Here is a 23,810-nt window from a genome sequence, read left to right on the forward strand (position 1 = left end):
AATTTTTAAAGCAAAACTGAACATATTGTAGTCTCTCTTAAATTTTTCCCTTTAACTGTGTGTTTATTGCTCAGGAAAATATCATGTATTGTTGATTCTCAGTTCTGGCAGTGCCTTTGTGTTTTAAGAAAGCCTGCCATACATCAAAAACCTAGCTCAACTGCCGGACAGTATTTTGAGAGGTTGATGTAGTTAGATGTCTGTTCTGAAATGTGAATTTCTCATCACAGTAAGGCTCCATAGGCTATATTTAGAAATCTTAACAAATGTGGCCTGATTTTTATAGAAGTGTTTTACTTTATACCTTTGTATGACTTGTCTGATAATTGTGAATATTCCTTACTTCTGAAAATGGGATCCCTTTGTGCTTAAATACCAACTGAAATGTTTCTGCAGAAAGTGAAGAGGTTTCAAAGAAGTTAGAGCTGAAATACATGTCTATGCATTCAATAATGGAAAGATCAGATAATATATAAATTAGTATGAAGGTGTCTTTGGCAGAGCTTAACATTTTTATCATATTGTTCCTTCCATGCATCCCAGTCTGTGGGCCATCCAATACCTCTGCATTTTTGCCTCTTTTCTTCCTTTAATTCCCCCTCACTTTACCTTTTGTTAAATTAATATGAAGAACCACCTAAAAGCCATTTTTTGCTGACACAGCTGAATGTCTGCCAGATTGAGGTCATGCTGAGACCACTGTGATAAACTGCTTTTCCATTTTCTGCCCAAATATATTGCTTAGCAGTGGTCTTTTGCCTCAAAGCTTGGGTGCAGATCTAAATCCCTGGACTATGAAGGGGAAGAAGCTGTACAGATTCATGCCAATCTCTAATTTTACTCTTTGATACCCTTGGTTTCCTCCAGAACGTGTAACAGGTGTGCTTCCAAACTTGCCTCTCAGGGCACTGCTTGCCCCTACATTTTTAGAGACTTGAAAGAACATGAAAGAGACCTGAAAATTCAAACCAACAGATTCCATGCCCTTCACTACTATTAGCTAACTGTCCTGCAAATGTAACTCTGTGTATCACTGTCCAACAGAACCCGCTGGTTTACCTAGTTCTTTTGCACTGAATAGACATTGGTTTCTTGCAGTATTTCAATAGAATTTTTCTACAGTAGAGTTTTTCTATAGAATTTCTTCTGATTTTCAGAAATCTTTGAATAAAGTTTCTCAGAAACTTCTTCATGCTGCGTTGCTCAGTTAAAACAGTTTGTCCAAGCAAAATACTTAGATTCTATTGGAAACTATTTGGTTTTGTTGTAATACCAAGGATTTATTTTTAGTCTGTAAAAACTTGCATCCAAGTAGCACCAGTCCATTTTAAGCTTGTACTGTCGTTTCAGTGAAATCATGCTGTCTAATGCAGGGTGGTGTTATCATCACCACTTATGTGAGAATATACAGTGTATGATGAGCTGTAGAAAGTAAATTGTTTGTGTCCATGGTTTTTCCTGCTGTATTTGTAAGGTTTGTCATTAAAGTGGTCATGTGTTAAAGGGGTGGGCCCCTAATAAGTGTTCAGTATCAAAGTCCCAGCTGACTTCTCTAAGTGCTTTGAAACAGAGACTCTTGCCTATCTGTCCCTGCAGATGCTTAGGATTCTTAACTGTTGTTTTTTCCCTCAAAGTTCTCTCCAAGAGAGAACTTCTCAGTATGCCCAGAGCTAAGCCTTGTTCAGGTAAACAGTTACATCTTAGTGAGATCCACAAGCTAGGTGGTGGTCTTTCCATCTCCTAGATAAAGTCATATTCAGTCATTGTTCTTACAGGAATACTTTCAGTTTTAATTTTGCAGAGAATACAACCGTAGGGGCTGTGGGCAGTAGTGCATACAAATAGTATTATGATGAAGCCCACCTCTCTTCCTTACCTCTTGGAATTATACCTCTTTTGGCTTATGCCTCATTAAGTCGTACAATTTGTAGGAAGAAAATAATGTATCAGATGCATTTCTTTTTTCCTCTTCAAGATGCTAAAAACGAAATAGTGAGCTCTTGGATGCGAAGCCCATCTTCAGAATTAAGATAATCATGCATTTGGGGGGATGCCAAAATTCCTGATGTTTGCTACTTCTGTGGACTCTAGAGTCTTCCATGTAACTTTGATCACTGTACATTTTTTTTCTATACAATTGATGGAACAGCTTCAGTTGCAAAGTTTGAACAAATGCCCCATGTAATTTGGTGAATTTTGTTAGACTAATGCTTCACTACTGGAAGAGTAGCTACATCCTCTGTGTATGTTGTGTACTTTCTTGATTGATTTATTTTTCACAAGCTCTTTGTCTAGCATATGATAATTAACCTTTGTCATTCAGATTTTCTCTTCCTGGGCTGTTGATTTGGTTGATACTTATTTAGCTTTTAGCTGTCTATTTTCCTTTGAGCAGTGTTTCTTGTCCTGTCTCTTATAATCATCCGTTGCTTTTCCTGCAGCACGAAAGGAGGGTCGATATCGGGAACCACCTCCAACTCCTCCCGGTTATGTAGGAATTCCTATTGCTGAGTTTGCAGAAGGTGGCTCCCATCCAACCAGGAAGCCTCCAGACTACAACATAGCACTTCAGAGGTCTAGAATGGTGGCACGGACATGTGAGACTCATGGGACAACAACTCCACAGCAGCAGTCGCACGGCCACTCAACTGGCAGGCCTGTGAACAAACCTCAGTGGCATAAACCAAATGAGTCAGATCCACGTCTTGCTCACTATCCGTCTCAAGGGTTTTCCACAGAGGAAGATGGTAAATTTCTCATTGTTACATTTTGAGTGTGCTGCTTGCAAAACAGGACGGTGCTTTCACAGACACAAAGCAAATTGCACAAATCTTGCCATAATTTGAACTCTTATTTCATTTCAAAACTTGCTATTTGTTAACTTTTTGAAAGGGAAGGAATTCAGTTCGTCCTGAATATAGTTTAAAATTTGGAACGTAGGTCCACCTGAATCTTGGACAACCAAGCAGCTGGCTTAGGCAGCTTTTCTGAAGGTGCTTGTGTTCACCTTGTACAGCCCAGCCTGCCATGGTTTTCCACATTAACCACGTATTTAGTGATCAGAAAAGTATCCTGGTCTACAGAATGCTTGCCTATCCACCCCGTAGAGCTTGCCCATCATGGCTCAGGTATATTTGGATAGTCGCTCACATTCTACCTGAAACTCTTTACACTGTGGACACTGAGTCTTCCCTTCCAGCTGTTTCACATGATGAGCCCACTGCTGTCTTGCTACCTTGCTGGTCCAGGTGTGTCTACATCTTTATGCTTTTGTTCAACTGTGATGTTTTTCTATGGAGAGCAAGTGCAGCTGGATTGCACCTTTAGGTCCTCAAAATTTAGGTGGGGTGATGCCAAAATCACACACTTGAATGAATGCTTTGTTTTGCTTAATGATAGACTAAGATTCCCCTTCTCCCTCTAGCTGCTTAGTTGCTAAGGTTTTAGGTGCAGGATGAACTTTGCAGTTGAACATGATGGGGAAAAGAAAGTGAAGTCCACCTTAACTGAATGGCCTCAAACTTTGAGAATTACCATGACTGAGGATTTTAATTGTTTCTACTAATGATGACTAAACTGAAAATATATTTAGGGAAAAATGTCAAATGCCTTTCTGAAGCTGTTAGATATCTAGGAGTATCTGTTGTGCTCCTCGGGGTGAAGAACTGCATCTAGCTCAGTTAAAGCAATTGTCTTATTTTCTTCAAGATCAAAATTCTAAAGGAGTAAGTCCCATGAGACTTGAAATGTACTGAAATTTAGATTGTTTTAAAGTATATATACTTATACAATGAAATGGAAAACACATGAGCACAATACACACAGTTGTTGTATGCACAGCTTGTTTCATTCAGTAGCAGTCTTGTTCTTTATGAACTAAATTCTGTTTTCCCTTATCCTGTTATGTTTGCAGAAGATGAACAAGTCTCTGCTGTCTAAGACTTGGGCTTTTCTGGATCCAGAGTGAGCCACCTTAAAGGAGAGCACAAGAAGACGTCCCTAGAATAGGAGCCTTGGAACTATGATTAAAGGATGGTGGACCTATTTGCCTCCTTCCCTGCCTTAAAGCAGCATGGGGCTTCTTCCTCTGCCCCTCCCCCTTCTGTCCCCTCTCCCCTTGCATGTGAAATACTGTGAAGAAATCGCCCTGGCACTTTTCAAACTGTGTTGCTTGAAATGCACAGTGCAGCAATCTCCAAGCTACCACTGTCGCTGTCTGCCACATCACACAGTATCATTCCAAATTCCAAGATCATCACATCAAGATGATTAACTCTGGCTGCACTTCCCAATGCCTGGAAGGGTTTTTTTAAATCTTCCTTTTAGATTTTAATCACAATCCTAGCACTTAGTCTCATTGAGATAATGAGATAAGTTAGTTGTCAAACTACATTTGGCCTTTAACCTACAAAGAGAAAATTATTTGAGATCCTTCAAGGAGGCAGTGCTTATTTGCTTGTTTACAATGCCTTTGTTACAGTTTTGTATGTTTGCATTTGGGAGATCAAATAGTGCATCTGAATAGTAATTACAGTATTATTTCACACCTGTAAGTAGGGTTGCCAGCCTGAGCTCCTGGAAGAATATTGCTATCACATGGCTGAGCAGGGCAGAAGGGAAGGCAGAGGTTACAGGATGCAGCCTTTCCTTGACCACCTGGCTTTGCTCTTAATGTGCCCCACCCTGGAATCTTCATGAGTTTGTAAATGTTAATGTTAATGGCATCCTCATCCGGATCTGGTGTAAATGCAGAAACACACTGCTTGTAACTGGTCAGTGATGGAAGAGGACACGGTGTGTGTCATACCTGTGCCTTGTGGAATACAGGATGGCATGCTAAAAAAAAGTGTCCCATTGTAGTAAGACAGATGGCAACCCCACCTTTAAGTTATATACTTTTTAAAAAAAACCTATAGTAGTTATATTAAAATAAAAATTAACTGGATAACACTGCAGTGAAGGCAAGTTGGGATGTCACAGCTCATGTCAGCTGTTAACACTGATCTAATAACCTCCATCTATTGACTTCGACATTAGGGGATAATTGAGCCTTTAAGTAAAAAAAAAAAAAATAAAATAAAATAACACAGTTAGATTTGCCAGTCTTTGCAATGCAGAAATAGTCACAACTGTTAATGGCTTCATGGAATACTGCATGTGTAGAGAAGGCCAATGTGTAGCAACCACCTGCTCACAGCTGCTATTAACCCTATAATGACTGAAATGACCCTCCCCTCTATTTTTGTGTTGTTTTTGCACAGACTCCGGAGAAGTGAAGGCTGCCAATCCGAGTAGTACTCAAATGTGAGGAACTGCTGGTCTTGGATTTTTTTTTTTTTTCCCATTGAACTCAGCTGATCATATTGATCAGTAGATAAACGTAAATAGCTTCAACTTTTAAAGATCAAAATGCAGTGTTTTTTCACTGTATCAAACAAATGTCAGTGCTTTATTTAATTCTCTCTCCTGTAATCATAGCTTTTGTCTATTTGCTTATATATCACATTGTCAATTATGCATTTGTAATTTTACATGTAATATGCATTATTTGCCAGTTTTATTCTCAAGGCTATGGACCTCATGTGCATATAGAAATACAAAATCCTAGCTCTATCACAAGTTGCACAAATGTTATATAAGCATTAAGTAATTGTAGACCATAGGACTGCTAATCTCAGTTCGCTCTGTGATGTCAAGTGCAGAATGTACAATTAACTGGTGATTTCCTCATACTTTTGATACTACTTGTACCTGTATGTCTTTTAGAAAGACATTGGTGGAGTCTGTATCCTTTTGTATTTTTAATACAATAATTGTACATATTGGTTATATTTTTGTTGAAAATGGTAGAAATGTACTATGTTTATGCTTCTACATCCAGTTTGTATGAAGCTGGAAAATAAATAAATATAACATTAATGAAGTCCATATTGATTCTTATGCATTTTACATGTTCCACATACTTGAACAAATTTATGAAAAAATTTTACTTCTCTGTGTATTAATATTAAAGGGACATTGCCAAGTGATGTGGGCAAACCACTGGTGTGGAGTTTTTCTTAATATACAGTTGTGCTGCTGACAATTTTTGAAAACTTTGGTGTGTGTACTGCTGAATGAGAATGACTGATACTATGAGCACCCCCAGCAGAAACATTTGAGATGCTGAAAAAGGTATGGCCTTAGGTGTATGTAGAATGTAAACAGTTTTAAAGGTAAGATTGTGTTGATTTTATATTCTGAATGGTGTAAAAGTAAGGAATACATGTTTTAACATTTGGGTAGGGAGAAGTATGGAAAGTCATCCATTTGAGTTTTTACTGAACTAGGTATTTCAAATTATAAAAATCACCCAATAGCATCGCCCGTAATAAAAGCTGATGTTAATTCAATGTTAAATCTGTAGATTTTATTTTTTCCCCAGAGGTTAGATTCTTTATTCCCAATGGTATGCAGACAACTGGGTTAAAATGGTACTGCTAAAGCCATTACAGTCGTATCATGTTTAGCTTTGAAATGCCTGGCAAGTGGCGTTTCCAAGTCTAAAATTAGTTCAATTTTGCAAAGAGAAGCAACAAAATGCTGTCTAGATTTAAGTCTTCCTAACACAGCTCTAGAAATGATCCACACTTAAAATTGTAAGAAAGCTAAAAATCACTGAAAGTATAGGATTTGTAAACATTGTGGTTTTATTGCTGTAATCTCTAGCACTGTAAGGAAAGAAATTATGCAAATTTAGATTTTTGTGGTGTGAGTGGAACTACTGTCTGTGAATCTGTGGCTAATACTTGTTGGGTACATTTCGACAAGCTAAAGATTACCATTGCTTTTGACATTAGTAGAATGAACACACATTTTTATATATTTTACCTGTGAGATTGTCATCAAGTAGTACTAAAGGCAGTGATAGGCACGTAATTCCTCTTATCAACTTGTGAGGTGTTTGCACACTTGTCAGTTTTTTCTAATATGCTTGATGTATTATTGAATTAGGCAGCACTCCCAATCCTCCTGTTTCTGCCTCCTTACTGTAATTAGTAATTTTAGAACATATTATGTAGAGACATCCTCAACACAGCATCCAATACAGATAGCTTAATTCATTGTGGACTGGGTGATAAATAACACTTCACACAGCAACTGACTCAACGGAAGTAAAGGTCGTGGTGTGACTTCTGAAACAGGTTTGGTAGTTGCAGAACATGTAATAAGAACTTTGTACTTACTGAGTGGATGCAGGCAAGTAAATACCAGTTGCTGGGATTTAGTGTTGCATTCACCAAAATGGATCAGAGCACTGAAGTCTAAGGATTTTTTTGTTTGTTTGTTTGAAGAAATGTCATTCCATTATCTGTATTTTTTTACAGCTGTTTTTTTTTACTGAAACTTACTGAGGCTGAGGCTAATCCTCTATGCAGTCCATTGCACACTGGAGTCAGCAGGAATCTGTAAAAGCTGCAGTATTGATGGTACTGCTTTAATGGATTCATCTTGGTCATTTGGAGAAGCATGCATGTTTTACATCTGTAAATCTGAGACTCAAATATTTGGTCAGCCTAAGGCGAGGAACAGGTTTTGTTTTAAAATAGAAACAAAACCAAAAGCCTTCTATTTTCTTCAAGACTAGTAGGAAATGCAATAAATTTCCAGGCTGTCTCATATGGATTGTTGCGTAGTTGAAACAAAATCAACTCTGGAGAATTCAAGTAATGATTTAATTGCAAATATTAATATTTATGTATTCCTTGATATGGGATGAAACATTAAAAATACTTCTGTGAATAAAGCCTATGTAGCAGCAACAGCCTCTCTAACATAAATTAAATAACATAGATTTATTGAGGAAAATATGAACATTGTTAAAATTAGTCTGAAAACTTACCCTCTCAGGAGACAGCAGCCAGCTGAGATGATTAATATAATTTTGGTCTCCCCTCCCTCTAGATTGTCCTTTAAGTAAGCTTTACAGTCTTGTGTCTGAAAATGGCATGCTTTGAGAGAAGGCTGGGAGTGAAAGTAGTTTTATTTTTGAGGTAAGGTGGAATCTGTTACTTTCTGTTTTCCATTGAAAATGTGATAAATTAAAATTTAGAGTTTTTACTAGAATATGAAAACTTTTAAAGCTCTCTCTTGCTTATGTGTGGTGAGTGTGTAGGAATGAGTTGAAAGTATTCAACTACTAGCAACTATCAACAGCATAATCTTAAACTATTCTAATTTGATTTTCCTGGGATTAAATTTATACAGTGGCACTCTACACACCTACACACAGACTGCATTCTCTGTAGAGAAATGAGTCTTGGCTGTGTCAAAACTCAAGTTTGTGTTAAATAGAAGTGCTGGCTTCTCCTTAAGAGGAGACTTGTAGCTCCCTCAACTTTTTACTTGGTGGCTCGATATGCTCAGTCTTCTGTTTCTGTTTGGAGAATTAATTTGGATTTTATTTCTTTATTCAGTGCATCCTTAAAGGCATAGTTTTGGCCTAGGTAGTCTAACGTCTGAAAGGAGCATTATTTTCTTTGCAACACTGTTGCCCTTGCTGGCAATGAAATCCTTTATGTGTGACTATAAAGCCATTATATATATATATATATATATATATATATATATATTTTTATATATATATATATATATAAAAGCATTTTATATGTGTGTGTATGTATAGAAAAAACCCTGTTGTATACCACTGTAGCATCCACTTTTTTAGCTAGGATGTCTCCACTGGAAAAGAAGCCAGTGCAGCATTATTTAAAGGCATTTGAGGGGTAAAGTTTGACAATCTTTTTTCAGTGAAATTAGCACTGGAGTAGTGATACTCAAAATGCTTTCTCGGTCGCTACCAAACTGTTTTGACATGCAGTAGTTATCTTCTGATACAGTTCCAGGAAAAAAATTGCCACTTGTGCCAGGGTCAGTAGCTGTGGCAGAGATAAATTCCTTAGGTGCTGTGTTCAATACGTTTTGGGGCTTTTCTCATAGCTAGAGAAATATGAGTGGTTTTTAACTAGTTTTATTGAGTTTTATGTAACAAGTAAGATGATCTGAACTGTGGCTTTCTAACAGAAGGTAGGCTGTGAGGCCCAGGATGGTTTTTCTGCCTTGGTGTCTTTGGTCAGAATCCAAGTAAAACACAGGAAATTGCACTGATAAAAAGCAGCCTTCCACACTGAGGCCCTACTTCCAGCATCAGCGTAGAACTGGATTTGTTCTGGTTTGACAGTCCCAGGAATCCTCATATGGCCTTGATACACGTTTTGCTCCTAAGAAGAGATAATGCTGTTGCTGCATTTCTTACCTGGGAGACTGATCCATTACTTTCATTGTCAAAAGATAGCGAGCTTCCACATGCTGGTTTATATGTGTATGTGATTTTTGCATTAAACATTCTTTAGGCTGAGCAGCTCTCTTCCCTTCTCCTTCCTTATACCTCTGCCTTACAGTGGCCACATGGTCTTCCTGTCTGTGCTGCTAGGATAAGTCAAACTTAAGTGGGACAGATAGAATGGAAACTTCTGTATGCACTCTGCATCTTGTGCAGTTCGGGGTTTTTTGTTGTGTTTATTTGGTTGCTTCTGTTTTTTTTCTTTTAATGTAGATGTCTAAAACTACTGCTTAAAATGAAGCATGATCTGCATCTTAATCTCAATTTCATTCTACTTTTGTCGCTGTGATTATCACATTATCACATTCTCCTCTTACAGCATTCTGATCTATCTCTTGTCAGCCCCTTCTAACACTGTATTCTCAACCATTTGTGCTATGATGATTATTGTTTGTTATTAAATGAATAATCTGATCATCAAGAACTCCAGCAGTAGTCCCTCTCCAAACTGATGCTTCCATCTCTTACAGCACATAGTTTATTCCCTCCTGTGCAGGTAGGTGGTTTATTTTACTCAATATCGCCTCTACCTTGCGTTTTATTCCTTTCTGGTTTTTATCCAGAATCTATAAACAGTTTTTTATTTTGAGATGTGTTCTCAAGGTTTTATTAGCTCAGATTGATGACTTCTTTGTTCCCCCCACATTTCTTATATGTTTGTAATGCTTCTGTCATCTGGTGTAGCTCCTCATGTGACAGCTTCATCAGGTCTTGTTATTCAGTCTGTGGTAGCAAACACTAGCTCTTTCAAAACTAGTAGCTATAGGAGGTAGGTAGATGAATTATTCCTGAGCTCTGTTCTTTTTTGGCCATATAGTGGCACTGCAGACTCGTTTTGATTTTGAGGTATTTATTCAGTCGAAGAATCTTTGGCTTTTTTGTGTTAATGAAAGAGTCTAATTTCAGATTGGCTTCTGTCCATTTTGATTTTCTTCTCCACTCTCCAATATACTAATTTTTCAATCTTTGTTTCCTTTGCTTATTTTGGTTTGAGTTAGAGGACAGAGTCTAGGTTTTCCTGGTCACACAAAAGATTTGGTTTGGTTTTATTTCTTCCCCTTGCTGATGACACACATTCTGGACAGTGTTTGTGTTTTGGGTAACCTTTGAAATTAGTGAATATTTCACTCTAAGTAATGTTAGCTGAGAACTTGGCTGAAAAATATTATTCAGGTTCTGGGCTTTGAGAAAATCTGTGCCTTCTTGGTAGAGGAGAAAAAGAAAACCTGTGAAATGCAGCTTCCAAGGAAACCTGGGGTCCTGTTTCCTGTAGCTCCCTGAGAAGAGGTAGTAGCAGAGTGCAATGTTTAGGCTGAACAGCTCTGAAACTCATCGAAGGCTTTCTGTCATTAAGGCTGAACATAAAAGTTTCTAAAGAATATTGAATTTTGTTTTATGTTCAATTAATGTTGGCAAGATGGCTGAGCTTCCTGAAATTTTGCATGCTGTGCCTTGGTCCATGTGAAGTTCAACTGGCAAGTCAGTCATTGTATTTATGAAAACCTCATACAAAGACTTCACTGAAATTCATGTTCATATGGCTTATGTATTTATTGCTCTTGAATATGATTCAACAATTCATTCATTTTTAAGTGCTTTGTTGACTAAGAAAGGGTACACTTTGCTGCTTCTCCTCTTCCCAGCACATACGTGCTTTTCCTCTTTCTCATGCCTCCCTTGTTGTTCTTTAGATGCATAATTCTCCCTCCCTGTTAACCTCTTTCTGTTGCTTATATTAGCAGCTTTCTCACACAGCTTCTCTTTGCTCCTTTGTAGAACAAAGCACCACCCATTTCCTTCCTCCCAAAGTGTGTTTTGTGTGCAGTCCTCAGAAACAATGGAAGGAGGCAGCACTTCAGTGCTCAGAAAGCTTGAAAGGAGTGTACCCAGACAGGACAAATTCAGACTCCAGTTCTTTGTCTGCACACAGCCCTTTTCTCAACTGCTGCCTGAAAGCTGGACTGTTCATGTTTCCGTGTAGTGCCCATATATATTCATAGCATAACACTCACATTCTTATGATCTGATGAATACCAAGCTTTTGGGTTTTTATGTGCTGAAGTCTTTGTCAGATAGAAGTGGAGTGTGGCTCAGGACCAGTGAAGGGAGTTGGGGAGGTGGGGGAACCGAGGGAACAGCTGTGGTTCTGGCCAGATTTCTCAAATGCAAACAGTAATCTTACAAGGCAGAGGGGTCTGTTGTGTAATTGAAAAGGTCTATTTTGTCTCACTATTATTTTTTTAAAATCACATTTTTGCTGCTTTTTTGTTTAACCAGTATGCATTCTCTATAAAAGCATGTTTTTTTACGAAATACTGTTGAAGACCTGTACAGGACTGAATGACCTCCATGTTGTGTATCACAGGCTCCTCAGGGAAGTGGGCAAGCACCAAGCCTGCCAGAGTTCAAGAAGTGTTTGGACAACACTCTCAGGCACATGGTGTGACTCTTAGGGCTGTCCTGTGCAGGGTCAGGAGTTAATTTTGATGATCATAGTGGTTCCAATCCAGCTCAGAATATTCCGTGATTACAACATTTGGTTGGTTGGGATGTCTCCATTCTGGCACTTGCTCTTCAAGCAGCTGCTTTTCCAGAGTGGTGTGCTGTGGGGTATGTCCAGCCCCCGAATCTGCTGAGATAAGGAGAGTGCTTAACCTTCCAGCAGGACTCCCTGGAAAGGCAACCACTTTTCAGCTACAGCGAGAAGAAGACAGACCCAGAATCCTCTGGGAGACCCTGTGCAGATCCTTTGTAACCCATTGGCGTTTACCCTCTGACACCCACCCCCTGTATCCCTATAAAGCCAGCCCTCTACCCCTGTGAGGGAGAGAGAAGCTTGTCCCTGGCTCCCCTTCGCCGGAGTACGGACGAATAAAGCCACCTCATGCGGAACAGCTACACGGGCTTCGTCTCTCTCTGGTCTGGCCTGGAGGTGCCCTGCAGAGCTGAGCTGGAATCACGAGCTGATAATCACTAAAGAGCTGACAGCCTCTGCAGGGCCCTCCTGCCAGCAGCTGAGGGAAGACACCGGGCCCTGGGAAGATGATCTCTCTCGGAACCATCTCTCCGAACGGGTCACAGCTTCCTGGGTCAGAGCTACTGCCCCCTAACCAGCTGCCTTAGTGTGCATAGGCTTTTTTTTTTTTTTTTTTTTGTGCAGCTTTGTGTTTTGCTCGTTTAATACTTTTTATGGAAACTGGCATGTCACATATTTAATGTCTTTGAAGACTCATTGGATCTTCTGTAATTCACTGAAGATTGTGTCCAGTTCTTTGTTGCTTACACTGCAGAGCTACCTGGGTTCAGGAGTCAATTGGATACATCCTACTCCTTTTCTTAAGTGGGATGTAACACTGCCATTTCAGTTGGAATGCAGCAGTTTGCAAATTCTGATAGTTTCTGAGTAGCTGGAGTAACATCTTTAGGCAGTTAGTATCACCCTTTCCCAGTAAAGAATTGGACTAAGGCTTTGCAGAGGTCAGCAAGTGTCCTGTAGGTACTATTGCCAATTTTAATTACACTTTTCCAGATATTTCTGGAAGGTATTTGAAGGTTATGATTCTACCTTCCTTCATGTTATCTTTGCACTAGGGACATGAAAATATTATCACTTGTGGACAAAGCTTCCTTAAGGGTCTGTTTGAATATCTGATGGAGTCACTGTGTACAAATATAATTTTCAAAATGTCAGTCCACTTGCAGAGAGCAAGCTACTCTATTCAGTCAAGTGACACTGTCTGTAACTGTCACTAAGAGTATGAGGTGATTAGGTGTTTGTTTAAATCACCTGGATCTGGTGCAGACATTATTTTGGTGTCTTTGCAACTACTAGTCTTGGATTTAAGTTTCTAATTTCAGCCTTTGTTTTGCAGGATTTGTTTTTAATTTGAGGGCAACGAGTTCTTCCTGAAGTAGGTGTGGCACACTGCATCTTTTTAAATCTTTGCTGACCTTTAAGCTGCTGGGATGTCACACTGCATTGTTTGCTCTTAGTACTTTTTTTGATTTGTTTTTTGTTCACATAAGTATTGTTTGACTTTTTCATTTCAGCTTTAGGGTCATTGAGGTTTCTGAATTTGCATTTTAACTAAAATCAGGAATTCAGTGGTGTTTATGTAGCATCTGCAGTGTCAGCCTTTATTCCTTTCATACTTGTAAGCTTGTCCTTGGTTCCAGTGTTGTCCTGATGATTGTGACCTCATAATTTTAATAGCTTTGGCTGAAATTCTGCTTTCAACTTCTGTATACTGCTAAAGAAATCTTTGCAGCTGAGTGTATTTGCTGCCTCCTGATGTGCTGATGCTGTTCCTCTTTGCATCTGCTGCTAGTCTGAGTGTCACAAGCAATTTAATTTCCTCGTGTTGAAGTGCGCTAATGCTGTATGCACAAGCTGCACTTGACACCTAAGATGGACTTTTCTTGGGCATAGTTTTATTTGCATCAGTCAGTGTCTTTGGACAACAAACAGACCTTTTCTCTTGAGGATGCATCTCAGTATCAGACAGATGGCTGTGAAAGAAAATGTTGATCCTGTCCTAGCTTGTACTGTTAGAATTCTTAATTCTTTGTGCAATTCACAGGTGCCTGAGGAGCTTTCTCATGGCAGCCTGTACTGTAATGGTAACTTGCTGATTATTTTCTTAAAATAATCTTCCATGCTGTGTACTGGTTACCTGATAAGATGTTCCTAAAGGAATCATTTTTGTGGTTGGGAAATGGAGTAGCCCAGATTTGCAGCTGTTTCTGCTGCAGATACATGATAGGCCTTCCTTCGTCCAATTGGCAAAGACTGGAAGTAAGAAGTGCATAATTATCTAGGTATGTAGTTGGCATTCTCAAGACTTTATACTGTGGAATGAATAAATTGCTTATTTCTAAACGGTGGAAAACCAATAATGCTGTGGTTTTTTAAAATAGATTTCTAAAAGCAAAAGTTATACTCCTTTGTAATAGGATAATCTACCTTTAATTCCCCGCTCCTGCTCTCTGATATTGCAACTGTATTATCCAGTGTTTTAGTTCTAACACAGATTATGCTGTAGACCTGCATCATATTTTCCTCTAGTGAGCCATCCCAATGGCTTCATGATTTGCTACATAATTTCATCACAGTAGAAGTCCCAGTTCAGTTTATTCTGGTGTGACTGGAGCTCTGAGCTGAGAGGGTTCTGCCCTCAGACCTGATGGGCATTTATGAAAGTTGCCATTTGGTGTGGGTCACGCCAAAAAGGCATTGTGGTTGAAGCAGGAGATTCTGCATATTTCTGACGCTCTGAAAGTGTGCATAAATAAAAAGCACACATAAATAAATGGGAAGAATGCAAATTGCTGACCCACTGAAAGTGGTCACATGCCCCCTTCATCCAAATGAGCGGCTTGACAGTAGTTCAAGCTCCTGTGGTATGATGGGCTGAAGGCTCTCTTGTGGGCTGTCCACTTCCAGTGTCTTGTTGGATCCCTGCCTGCCTTGTGTCCTTGTGGAGACAAGGGCATAAAGCTGACTTAGCTAGCGATCAGTGGTGTTCTTTTGATTATTCACCTAGGATAGTCAAGTAAATTGCTGTTGCTGCTGTTTGGAGTTTCAGGGTTTAGGTTAATGTTTTATACATTATTTTACTGCATTTCTTCTGTCTTCAGCTATATATCTTGCAGTCTTTGTCAATTTAGCCTATACCAATATTTGTTTCACATATAAGCTTTCACTGCACTGTATGAGCACAATCTGTCCTTCATTCCAGTCCCTCCTCGCTGTTTACCTTCATTTACTACACCCAATTTGTATGCTTAATTTAGACTGGAGACCCTGTGAGGAAGGCAGTATGCATTTATAAAATAATATCAGTGGATAACTCTTGGCTTTTTGTTTCTCAAAGCACGCTCTGCATTGTCAAGGTTACAAAAAAAAAAAAAAAGCCCAGTTCTCTGCAGATTTCTTAAATTATAGATGCACACCTAAATAGTTTAAAAAACACTGCTTGCTCTGTGAAGGTCACCTTCTTTCTGAAATATTATTTTATAAATGAAATGTGCTGGGATTTTAGAAACATGGAATTGGCCAGATGTACCCAATCAATAACTTTCACTGAACTGCTAAAAATACGTACTTGTGGAATACTGCATGTTGATGACATAGCATTTGTTCTTATTAGAATAAATTGGATTTTTCAAAGATGGAAGTTCAGTTAAAGTTATTGACCTCCTCATAGATACTTAAGAAAGAAAAATCATGATAAAATGACTAAGACTGATATTGGTATAGTGGTCTGGAGAATTTGAACTAATTGAATGCTTACTCCAATCCTCAACTTTTGCCCAGCACAAAAAAAATGAACTTAGAACTTCCAGCTTTTTGTTACAAAATGGTATATTTCATTCCAAAAAGAAAAATGTACAAGGAAGAGGATTAGTCCAAACAATGGAACAGACATCATGATAATCTGACTTTCACTCAGTAATCTTTATGTATACTCAGATTCTGGTCAAACAACAAGCATGCAGAACATGTGTAATACACACAAAATCTTGAATGCAGTTGGTTTTGCAAGACAGGGTGACAGCAGTTCTTTCACTGGCCATTAGTGCTAGAAACATCAGTCAGGTGAGATTAGATATTTTTAGTTTATATGTCTCATTTCTTGTCATAAATGAGTGATAAAATTAATTCAAACTAATACAAAGAACAAAATACAATTCAGAAAATAAGGTCTAAAAATGAGAAAATTACTACTTAAAATTATGTCATGAGAATTAATACCTGAAGAAAACAATTCTGAAATCTTGTTCTTTAAAATCAAATGACCTGTATTCATAATGATAACTTACATTTTTAAGTTGACAGGCTGATTCTGGCTGCTGGTCATTATTTTTTGTGCTGGTTTTGGGTCTCCCTTTCATCTAAGATGTGGTAAGTAATAAGCTATCTGCATGTATTTATAGATGAGTAGGGTGCTGGGGCAAACAAGGCTTGAGGCAAGCACAGGATGTTTGGCATGTTTATGGTCTCTTTTGACTGTAATGTACAGTGCCAGGTGTTCCCTGGGGTCCGGGTGAAGGACGACATCAGGAACTTCCCAACCTTGGACTGCTACCTATTACTGCTGTTCCATGTGGGTGGTGATGGAGCTGCAATGTGTAGTCCAAGGGAAATCAAAAGAGACTTTAGGCCTTGGGATGGTTGGTAATGGGATCTGGAGCACAGGCGGTTCTTTCCTCTATCTTTCCAGTTTCAGGCAGCTACATGAGGTGAAACAGATGGGATCTACCATTAAAACATGGTTCCACAGCTGGTGCTACTGACAGTTTTGGATTTTTCGATAATGGGATGGTGTACACAGCACCAGGCACCCTGGTTGTCAGATGGGATTCACATTTCTCAAAGAGGGAACAGAGGTCTTTCCTTAAAAGCTGATGGGGCTCAGTGACAGAGCTTTAAGCTAGACTTGAAGGGGGAGGGGGATAATACCAGGATTGTGCATGACAAGCTATGGGATGAACACGCCAAGGTTAGAGGGACAGGGTGCTGGTGAGAGCCCCCAGCCTGTTGCTCTGAGATCTGCTGGCTGCACTGAAGCACTTGAAGCTTTACAGAGACGAGCCATATATAGGTAGTCAGCCAGAAGAGGAAGGTCAAAGAAAGCATCCTCCCCGTGCTGAGCAAAGCGGGCAAATGGGTAATAAGGGACAGGAGAAAGCCGATATGCTGAACAAGATCATGGAACACATGCTCCTACAAGCTGTGTTAAGGCACACAGAGGACAGGGAGGTGATTTGGGACAGCCAGCATAGCTTCACCAAGGGCAAGTCCTGCCTGACCCACCTAGTGGCCAGATCAAGTGATTCTGTTCCTCTGCTCTAGTGAGACCCCAGCAGTGCAGTCCTGGCTTCAGTTTTGGAGCCCTCGACACAGGAAAGACATGGACATATTGGAGCAGGTCCAGAGGAGGGCCACGAAAATGAGAAGAATGATGGAACATCTCTACTATGATGGAAGATGAGGGAGTTGGGGTTGCTCAGCCTGGAGAAGAGAAGGCTCCAGGGAAGCCTTACTGTGGCCTTTCAGTGCTGAAACTTTTTAACAGGATTTGTAGTGATAGGAGTGAAGGACTAATGCTTTTAAACTAAAAAAAGGATAGATTCAGGCTATATATAAGGAAGAATTGTCTTACAATGAGGGTGGTGGAACACCTAACACCTGCACAGAGAGGTAGCAGATGTTCCATCCACGGAAACGTTCAAGGTCAGGTTGGGCAGAGCTCTGAGCAACCTGAGCTAGTTGAAGATGTCCCTGCTCACTGCAGGAGGGTTGGATTAGAAGACCTTTAAACGTCCCTTTGAACCCAAACTCATCTATGATAATCTATATGTTGACAAAATATCAGGTTCTTACCTGTACCCAAAACATCTGCTACCTTTTTAAGACACCTAGAAAACATCTGGAGAATAATATGGATGGGATAACAAGGCATTAGGGGTATTGTGTTTAAAAAACTAACAGAGAGAAATGGGGAAATCAAGGTTGTATTCCTAATATTCCTGATACCAGTTTGTTCCTGAGAATTCCAATGTGCTCCAACAGGACCATATGAATATTACAAATAGATGGTATAATTGCATATAGTCAGAGGAGAAATTAAGGAAGGCAAAGGCAGGAGGATGAAGAGGAAGGCAGCTGAAGGACTCTTAAGCAATGAGAGCTGGACTGCTCTGAGGATGTCACTGTGTGCCTGCAGCTGATGGGCAGCAATGCTTCCCATGTCTGTTTTGTCTTTTTTCCAAGATTTGCAGCTTAAGAGCTTGGCAGCTTGCATATGTGGGCTGAGCTGTTTCAGGGAGAGGTAGGCTAACCTGGAAATGCTTCATGAGCATTATGAGCATTCTGTATATATGCATTATGTATTATTCCTCTTAATGTATGAGGGAAAGGCTGAGGGATGAGTGCTGGTGTGTGCTGGAGACCTCCTGTGCCGGCTCTGCTGAACTGCGCTGCTTCTGGGAAGGCCTGAAAAGCTTATTTGGGTTTCTCTGTTTGCTAAAGTGCTGCATGTCTCTGCCTAAAAATTTCTGAGCTGATTACTTAGTTGAGGAGGAGGTGTTTTGCCTGAAGATAGTGCTGCAAAATCCTTCAATTTTGAAGTAATAGTTTTGTAAAGAAAATTAAGAAGAAATCTTCTCCTAAGGTAGGAACAAGACTAAAAAAGTAGCTGAATTTTAGAAAATGGTATGGTATCCACACATGGTAACTACTTGTGTATTAAAAAGCTATGTTTACTATAGAGTAAATTTGAGATATGCTGAAATTGCAGGAGAGTTTTTTTTGTCTCTCTTCTCTTTCTTCGGTCTCTTTGATCTCAGGCATCCCTGAGTTCCCGGCAGTGGTTAGCATGTCCAAGGAGAATGGAAGAGCTGAGAATGTGATGTTCTAACCTGTCAAAACCTACTTAAACTATTATAAATAATCCAACTTCAGCGTCTTTATTATTCCATTTTGAGTAGTCTGCCTTCAAGCCCAAGTTCTGGGAGCACATGTATCCGGTTTACCTTTGGAGGTTGTTACCCCGAAGACAAAACCCGTGATGTGAGGTGAGTGAATGAAATTGCTCTTTTCAGTACTTACAGGAACTTATTGCATCAAAAATATGCTTTTATCACAGGAAGACATCGTCACTAGCCAGTAAGCAATCTCTAGAACTGATGTGTCTTTTCTGGAATGAAATATTTGTCTCTGCAAACTTATTTCAATTATATTAACTTTCTATTATAAATTCATGAATGTGCCACTTCTGATGTTTGAATGTCAGAAGTTTTTGGTTATAGTAGGCATCTATGTCAGGTGCTGTTACTGCACCAGTATCAAAAGACAGCCTAAAAATGAGCCAGCAACTGCAGAGTGAGAAACAAAATATTTGATTTTAAATTTTTTTAAAAATTCTAGTTTCCTGCATAGAATTTCTGACATTTGAAGCCCAATAACATTTCCTGTATCATTTTCTACACATCAACAGAACACTGACTGTACATCCCAGGTATGCTGTCATGTTTCAAAGAGATGAGAGTTGTATGTGAGTACAATACAGAGTATAAAACTTTGGTTATTCAGGAATGGGCATTAATATCTTAAACACATAATTAAAGTTATCAAAATTTATGGATTTTCTTCAGAAATTACTAAATCCTTGGAGGAGCAGTTACCTTCTGCAAAACATACTGTTAAGAAGCATGTTTCAAGCTGTTTTATTATAATATCAGAACTGGGAATCAAAACTCTGGGCACTGGAGTTTTTTGGAAAAAATACACACCAAATGCTGTGAGCCTTGTTTAGAAAAACAACATCATGCAAGCTGACAGCAGGTGGCTCTTTTCAAATTGAACTATCAGCAACAAGTGTGTCACTGAATTTTCTTGGCGGTCAGCAGGCCATCTTGGATGGGGACTGGTATGCACACGCTTGGCAAACAGGCCAGTTATTCCCACTAGCTTTGCTTCCAAGCTGATGTTCCACTTGACTATTTGGTCACTGCCTTTAGATGAAAAAAAACAAATTTGCAATTATATTTTAGTAGTGTAAGATACATAGAAACAGTGACGTGTTAAAAGAGTTGCCAATAGCAAGACAAAAAAATCTTTGCTCTGGAAGGTAACAAGAGCTAGGGCTAAACATGCAACTTCAAAATCTGTAAAAAACTAGAATAGCTCTAAAGATCTCAAAATCAAGGGTAAATGCTGCTCAGCAGAATGGTTTTTAGAAAGCCTAAAGAAGAAACAAACTCAGTCCATGAGAGATTTAAACAGAAATTTTCCTTGTCAAACAATTTAAACTGTTTGCATTTTTACTCATTGCTGAACACGGATCTGCCTTTCGGCTACTTGACATTTGGAATGGTTTTCTGTGGCTCTGCTTGCCAACTCCTTGTGCACAATGTTTAGCCTTCCCTATGTACATGTTCTTGCCTGCTAAAAGCATGTAACATTTGCAAAGCATAGCTTGTATAGGTTTTCAGAGAATCACAGAATGGCTGAAGGTGGAAGGCACCTCTGGAGGTCATCTGGTTAAACTCACCTGCTCAGATATGATCACCTACAGCCAGTTGTCCAGGGCCATGTCCAGATGGCTTTTGAATATCTCCAAATAGAGAGACTACACCTCTCTGGGCAATCTCTGCTGGTGCTCAGTCACCCTCACAGTAAAAAAGCATTTCCTTGTGTTCAGAGAGTCTCTTTTGTTCCAGTTTGTGCCCATTGTCTCTTGTCCTCTCACTGGGCATCACTGGAAAGAGCCACGCTCTGTCACCTTTATACCCTCCCTCCAGATGAATGTACACATGTATGTGATCCACCTTGACACTACTCTTCTCCAGGCTGAATATAGAATCATAGAAAAAACAGCCACAGCACTCTCAACCCTTCCTAATAGGAAAAATGTCTCATTTTCTTAAATATTTTAGTGATCCATCGCTGGACTTTCTCTAATATGTCCATGTCTTTCTTGCACTAGGGATGCCAGAACTCCAGGCATTACCTCACAAATGCTGAGAAGAGGGGAAGAATCAACTCTGTCAACCTGCTGTCAATACTCCTAATGCAGTTCAGGAATCCATTATCCTTCTTTACTGCAAGTGCACATTGCTGGTTCATGGTGAACTTGATGTCCACCAGGACCCCCAGGTCCTCTTCCTCAAAGCTGCTTCCCCCCTGAGTAGTCATTAACATACATTGGTGCATAGAGTTGTTCCTCCCCAGATGCAGGACTTTGCACTTACCCTTACTGAACTTCATGAGGTTCCTGGTAGCCCGTTTCTCCAGACTGTCCAAGTCCCTCTGGATGGCAGCACAGCCTTCCATCAAATCATCCACTCCTCCCAGTTCTGTGTCACCAGCAAAGCTGCTGAGGGTACACTCTGCCCCATCATCCAAACCATTAGTGAAAATGTTGTACAGGAGTGTTGACCTTAAGGATACACTGCTTATTATTGCTCTTCAGCTAGATTTCCATCAATTTCCATCCCCGGGGCCAAGATGTTCAGACAGTTTTCAGTCCATCTCATTGCTGTTCAGCCCATGCTTCAATAGCTTCTCTACAAGGTTCTTATGTGAGACAATGTCAAAAACCTTATTGTTGTCCAGGTAAATAATATCCACTGCTCTCCTTCCATCTATCAGACCAGTCATTTTATTGTAGAAGTTTATCTCCTTGGTGTCAAGCATTACTTCCCTTGGGTGAAGTGATGTTGACTACCCCTTTAACACTCATCTTTGATATGCCTGGAAATGGTTTCTGGGATTTGTTACTCCATCACATTGCCAGGGATTGAGGTGAGGCTGATTGGACTGTAATTCCTGGAGTCCTCCTTCTTGAAGACATAAGGGATATTTGCTTTCCTTCAGTCTTTGAGTTCTTCTCCTGATTGCCATGATCAAAGATTATTAAAAGTGGCCTCGTGATGACATGTACCTGCTCTCTCGGCACTTGTACGTTGTCATGGACTTGGTAGGACATCAGGACCCTTAGACTTGTGTAAATCCAGGTTGCACAAGTACTTCTTAACTTCATCCTCTCCTACAAAGGATATGTCTTCCTTGGCACAGATTTTCCCCTTGATCTCTGGCAACTGGGTGTCCTGAAGGCAAGACCTGCTAGAACCAGGCTGAGGTAAAGGCAGCATTTGGTACATCAGCCTTTTCCAATATCCTCTGTCACCAGGGACTCTGCTTCATTCAGAAGTGGGCTCACATTTGCACATAAGTGCATGTGTAATAAAGCTCCTAAAATGTCCATGGGCAGCATTTTTGGAGAATTCACCTTTGAAATAATTTACTCTATTAACATAAAGGCCTTGCTAGAAGCATTGTGTACTAGCACAACTCTCTTCTGTTACTGGATTAACATAAGGGCCTTATAATGAATGAAACCATCTCTTCTGTTTCACAATCTGTTGCATTATAATCATGCTCTACATACTGTTATTGCTGTTGGGGATAGATCCAGCTGGTACTTATTATCTCAACAGATTCATTGTATAATAGGAAACTCCATGTACTTTTATCAGTTGACTATAACCTACTTAGGAATAGAAAAAATATAGTCCATTTTAGTGGGAAGATACCCACCAAAACAAATAAATACAAGATGTTTTGAGAAAATGATGTGAGCTTTTTGGGTTTCCCTTTTTAAATTTTTTTTTCCCCCTCCTCATTGGTATTTCTAGGATTTATTCAGGAATTTTACTAACTTTTTTTTTTTTTGGTGGAATAATATCATCCAAATTTCAAGTGCCTTCAGTACATTGTATGTCTCTGTGTGCACAGCTTGTGACGTATACATGGAAGCTGAGAATGTTTGCAGCTGCAAATCTGTCACATGTAGGTTTTAAAAATGCTGTTGTTATGTTTCAAAGTAATATTTATTAGCAGATTCATTCACAAGCCTGACAAAAGGCTTCTGCCTTCAAACAATGTACTTCTTACAGTCATCATCTTAATGCTGGATAGTCTGATAATAAGTTTTCAATCCTAAAATATGAGGGTATTAAGTAAATGAATAGAAATTATTTTAAGAAGAAAGGACTACTCAAATGACAAGTTTCACACATCCAAAATAGGTCATAAAGCAGTGCATCCTTTCTGCAGAATTATTAGACATTTTAATGAAAAACATTTGAATTTGAATTCCTTTTTCATTAGCAAAATTAGCTTTTTCTGCTTTTCCTTTCTGTGCGTCCCTTCCCACCCCTCAGTGTGCAGCTTCCCAGTGTAACTGAAGCTAATCCAAGCTCTATCTTGGGCAAGCTGTTCTCACTTTGTATTAGCACAGACATCTGATATGCCAGATACAGAAACTGATATCACTAGAAGCAACTTCAGGGAAAATAAGTGTAGCTGGATCAGTTTCTGAGGATAACACAGCTGAACAAAAAGCAACATGTGGCCAAGGAGGGCATGGTGCAGAGCAAAATGATCCCATTTTGGCAACTGCAGCCTTCACTCATCCTGTAATTCCTTATCACTCCAGGTTCTGCTATCTTTGCATGGTGACTGGCTCACTCACTGATGTATAGAAATACACAGCACAGCACTTGTCTGGCCCTGCCACCTCGTGCAGCTTTCTGCCCTGTCCCCGTGCCCAGGCAGGCAGTGCAGCCAGGTATGCAGAGGAAGGTAGGGTTCTGTCTGTATTACAGAGTCTCTTTGCTTCCCAGTCTTGTAAAATGCTGCTTTCGATGATGCCAAACTTGTGCTGCAGCCAAGCTGTTTGTTACAAAAGCTTTTTCTGGCAATGATGTGACACTGCAAGTGGATCTTCAAAGAAGAACAGGAGAGGGAGAGAATAAACTGGTGCTGGATTAAACATGATGTTTATTTTCACCATTTAGACATTAGATGCAAATGCAGGTGATATATGCTAATATTAGTCTAGCTACTTTCCTTGTGTTT

General features: G+C 39.6%; 1 protein-coding gene across 6 annotated transcripts in view; it reads left to right on the forward strand.

The window, feature by feature from the left end:
* RAPGEF2 (Rap guanine nucleotide exchange factor 2) overlaps positions 1-5,919 on the forward strand; it is a 185,304-nt gene extending 179,385 nt beyond the window's left edge. For all 6 annotated transcript variants that reach the window (XM_069013592.1, XM_069013589.1, XM_069013591.1 and 3 more), the window contains 2 exons: positions 2,442-2,747; positions 3,914-5,919. In XM_069013592.1, coding sequence (XP_068869693.1) covers positions 2,442-2,747; positions 3,914-3,939 — 332 coding nt within the window. In that variant the 3' untranslated portion in view covers positions 3,940-5,919. The remainder of the gene's footprint in view (positions 1-2,441; positions 2,748-3,913) is intronic.
* The last annotated feature ends 17,891 nt before the right edge of the window (positions 5,920-23,810 follow it).

Source organism: Aphelocoma coerulescens, chromosome 4 (genome assembly GCF_041296385.1).
Source record: "Aphelocoma coerulescens isolate FSJ_1873_10779 chromosome 4, UR_Acoe_1.0, whole genome shotgun sequence".
In the NCBI taxonomy this organism is placed as follows: Eukaryota; Metazoa; Chordata; class Aves; order Passeriformes; family Corvidae; genus Aphelocoma; species Aphelocoma coerulescens.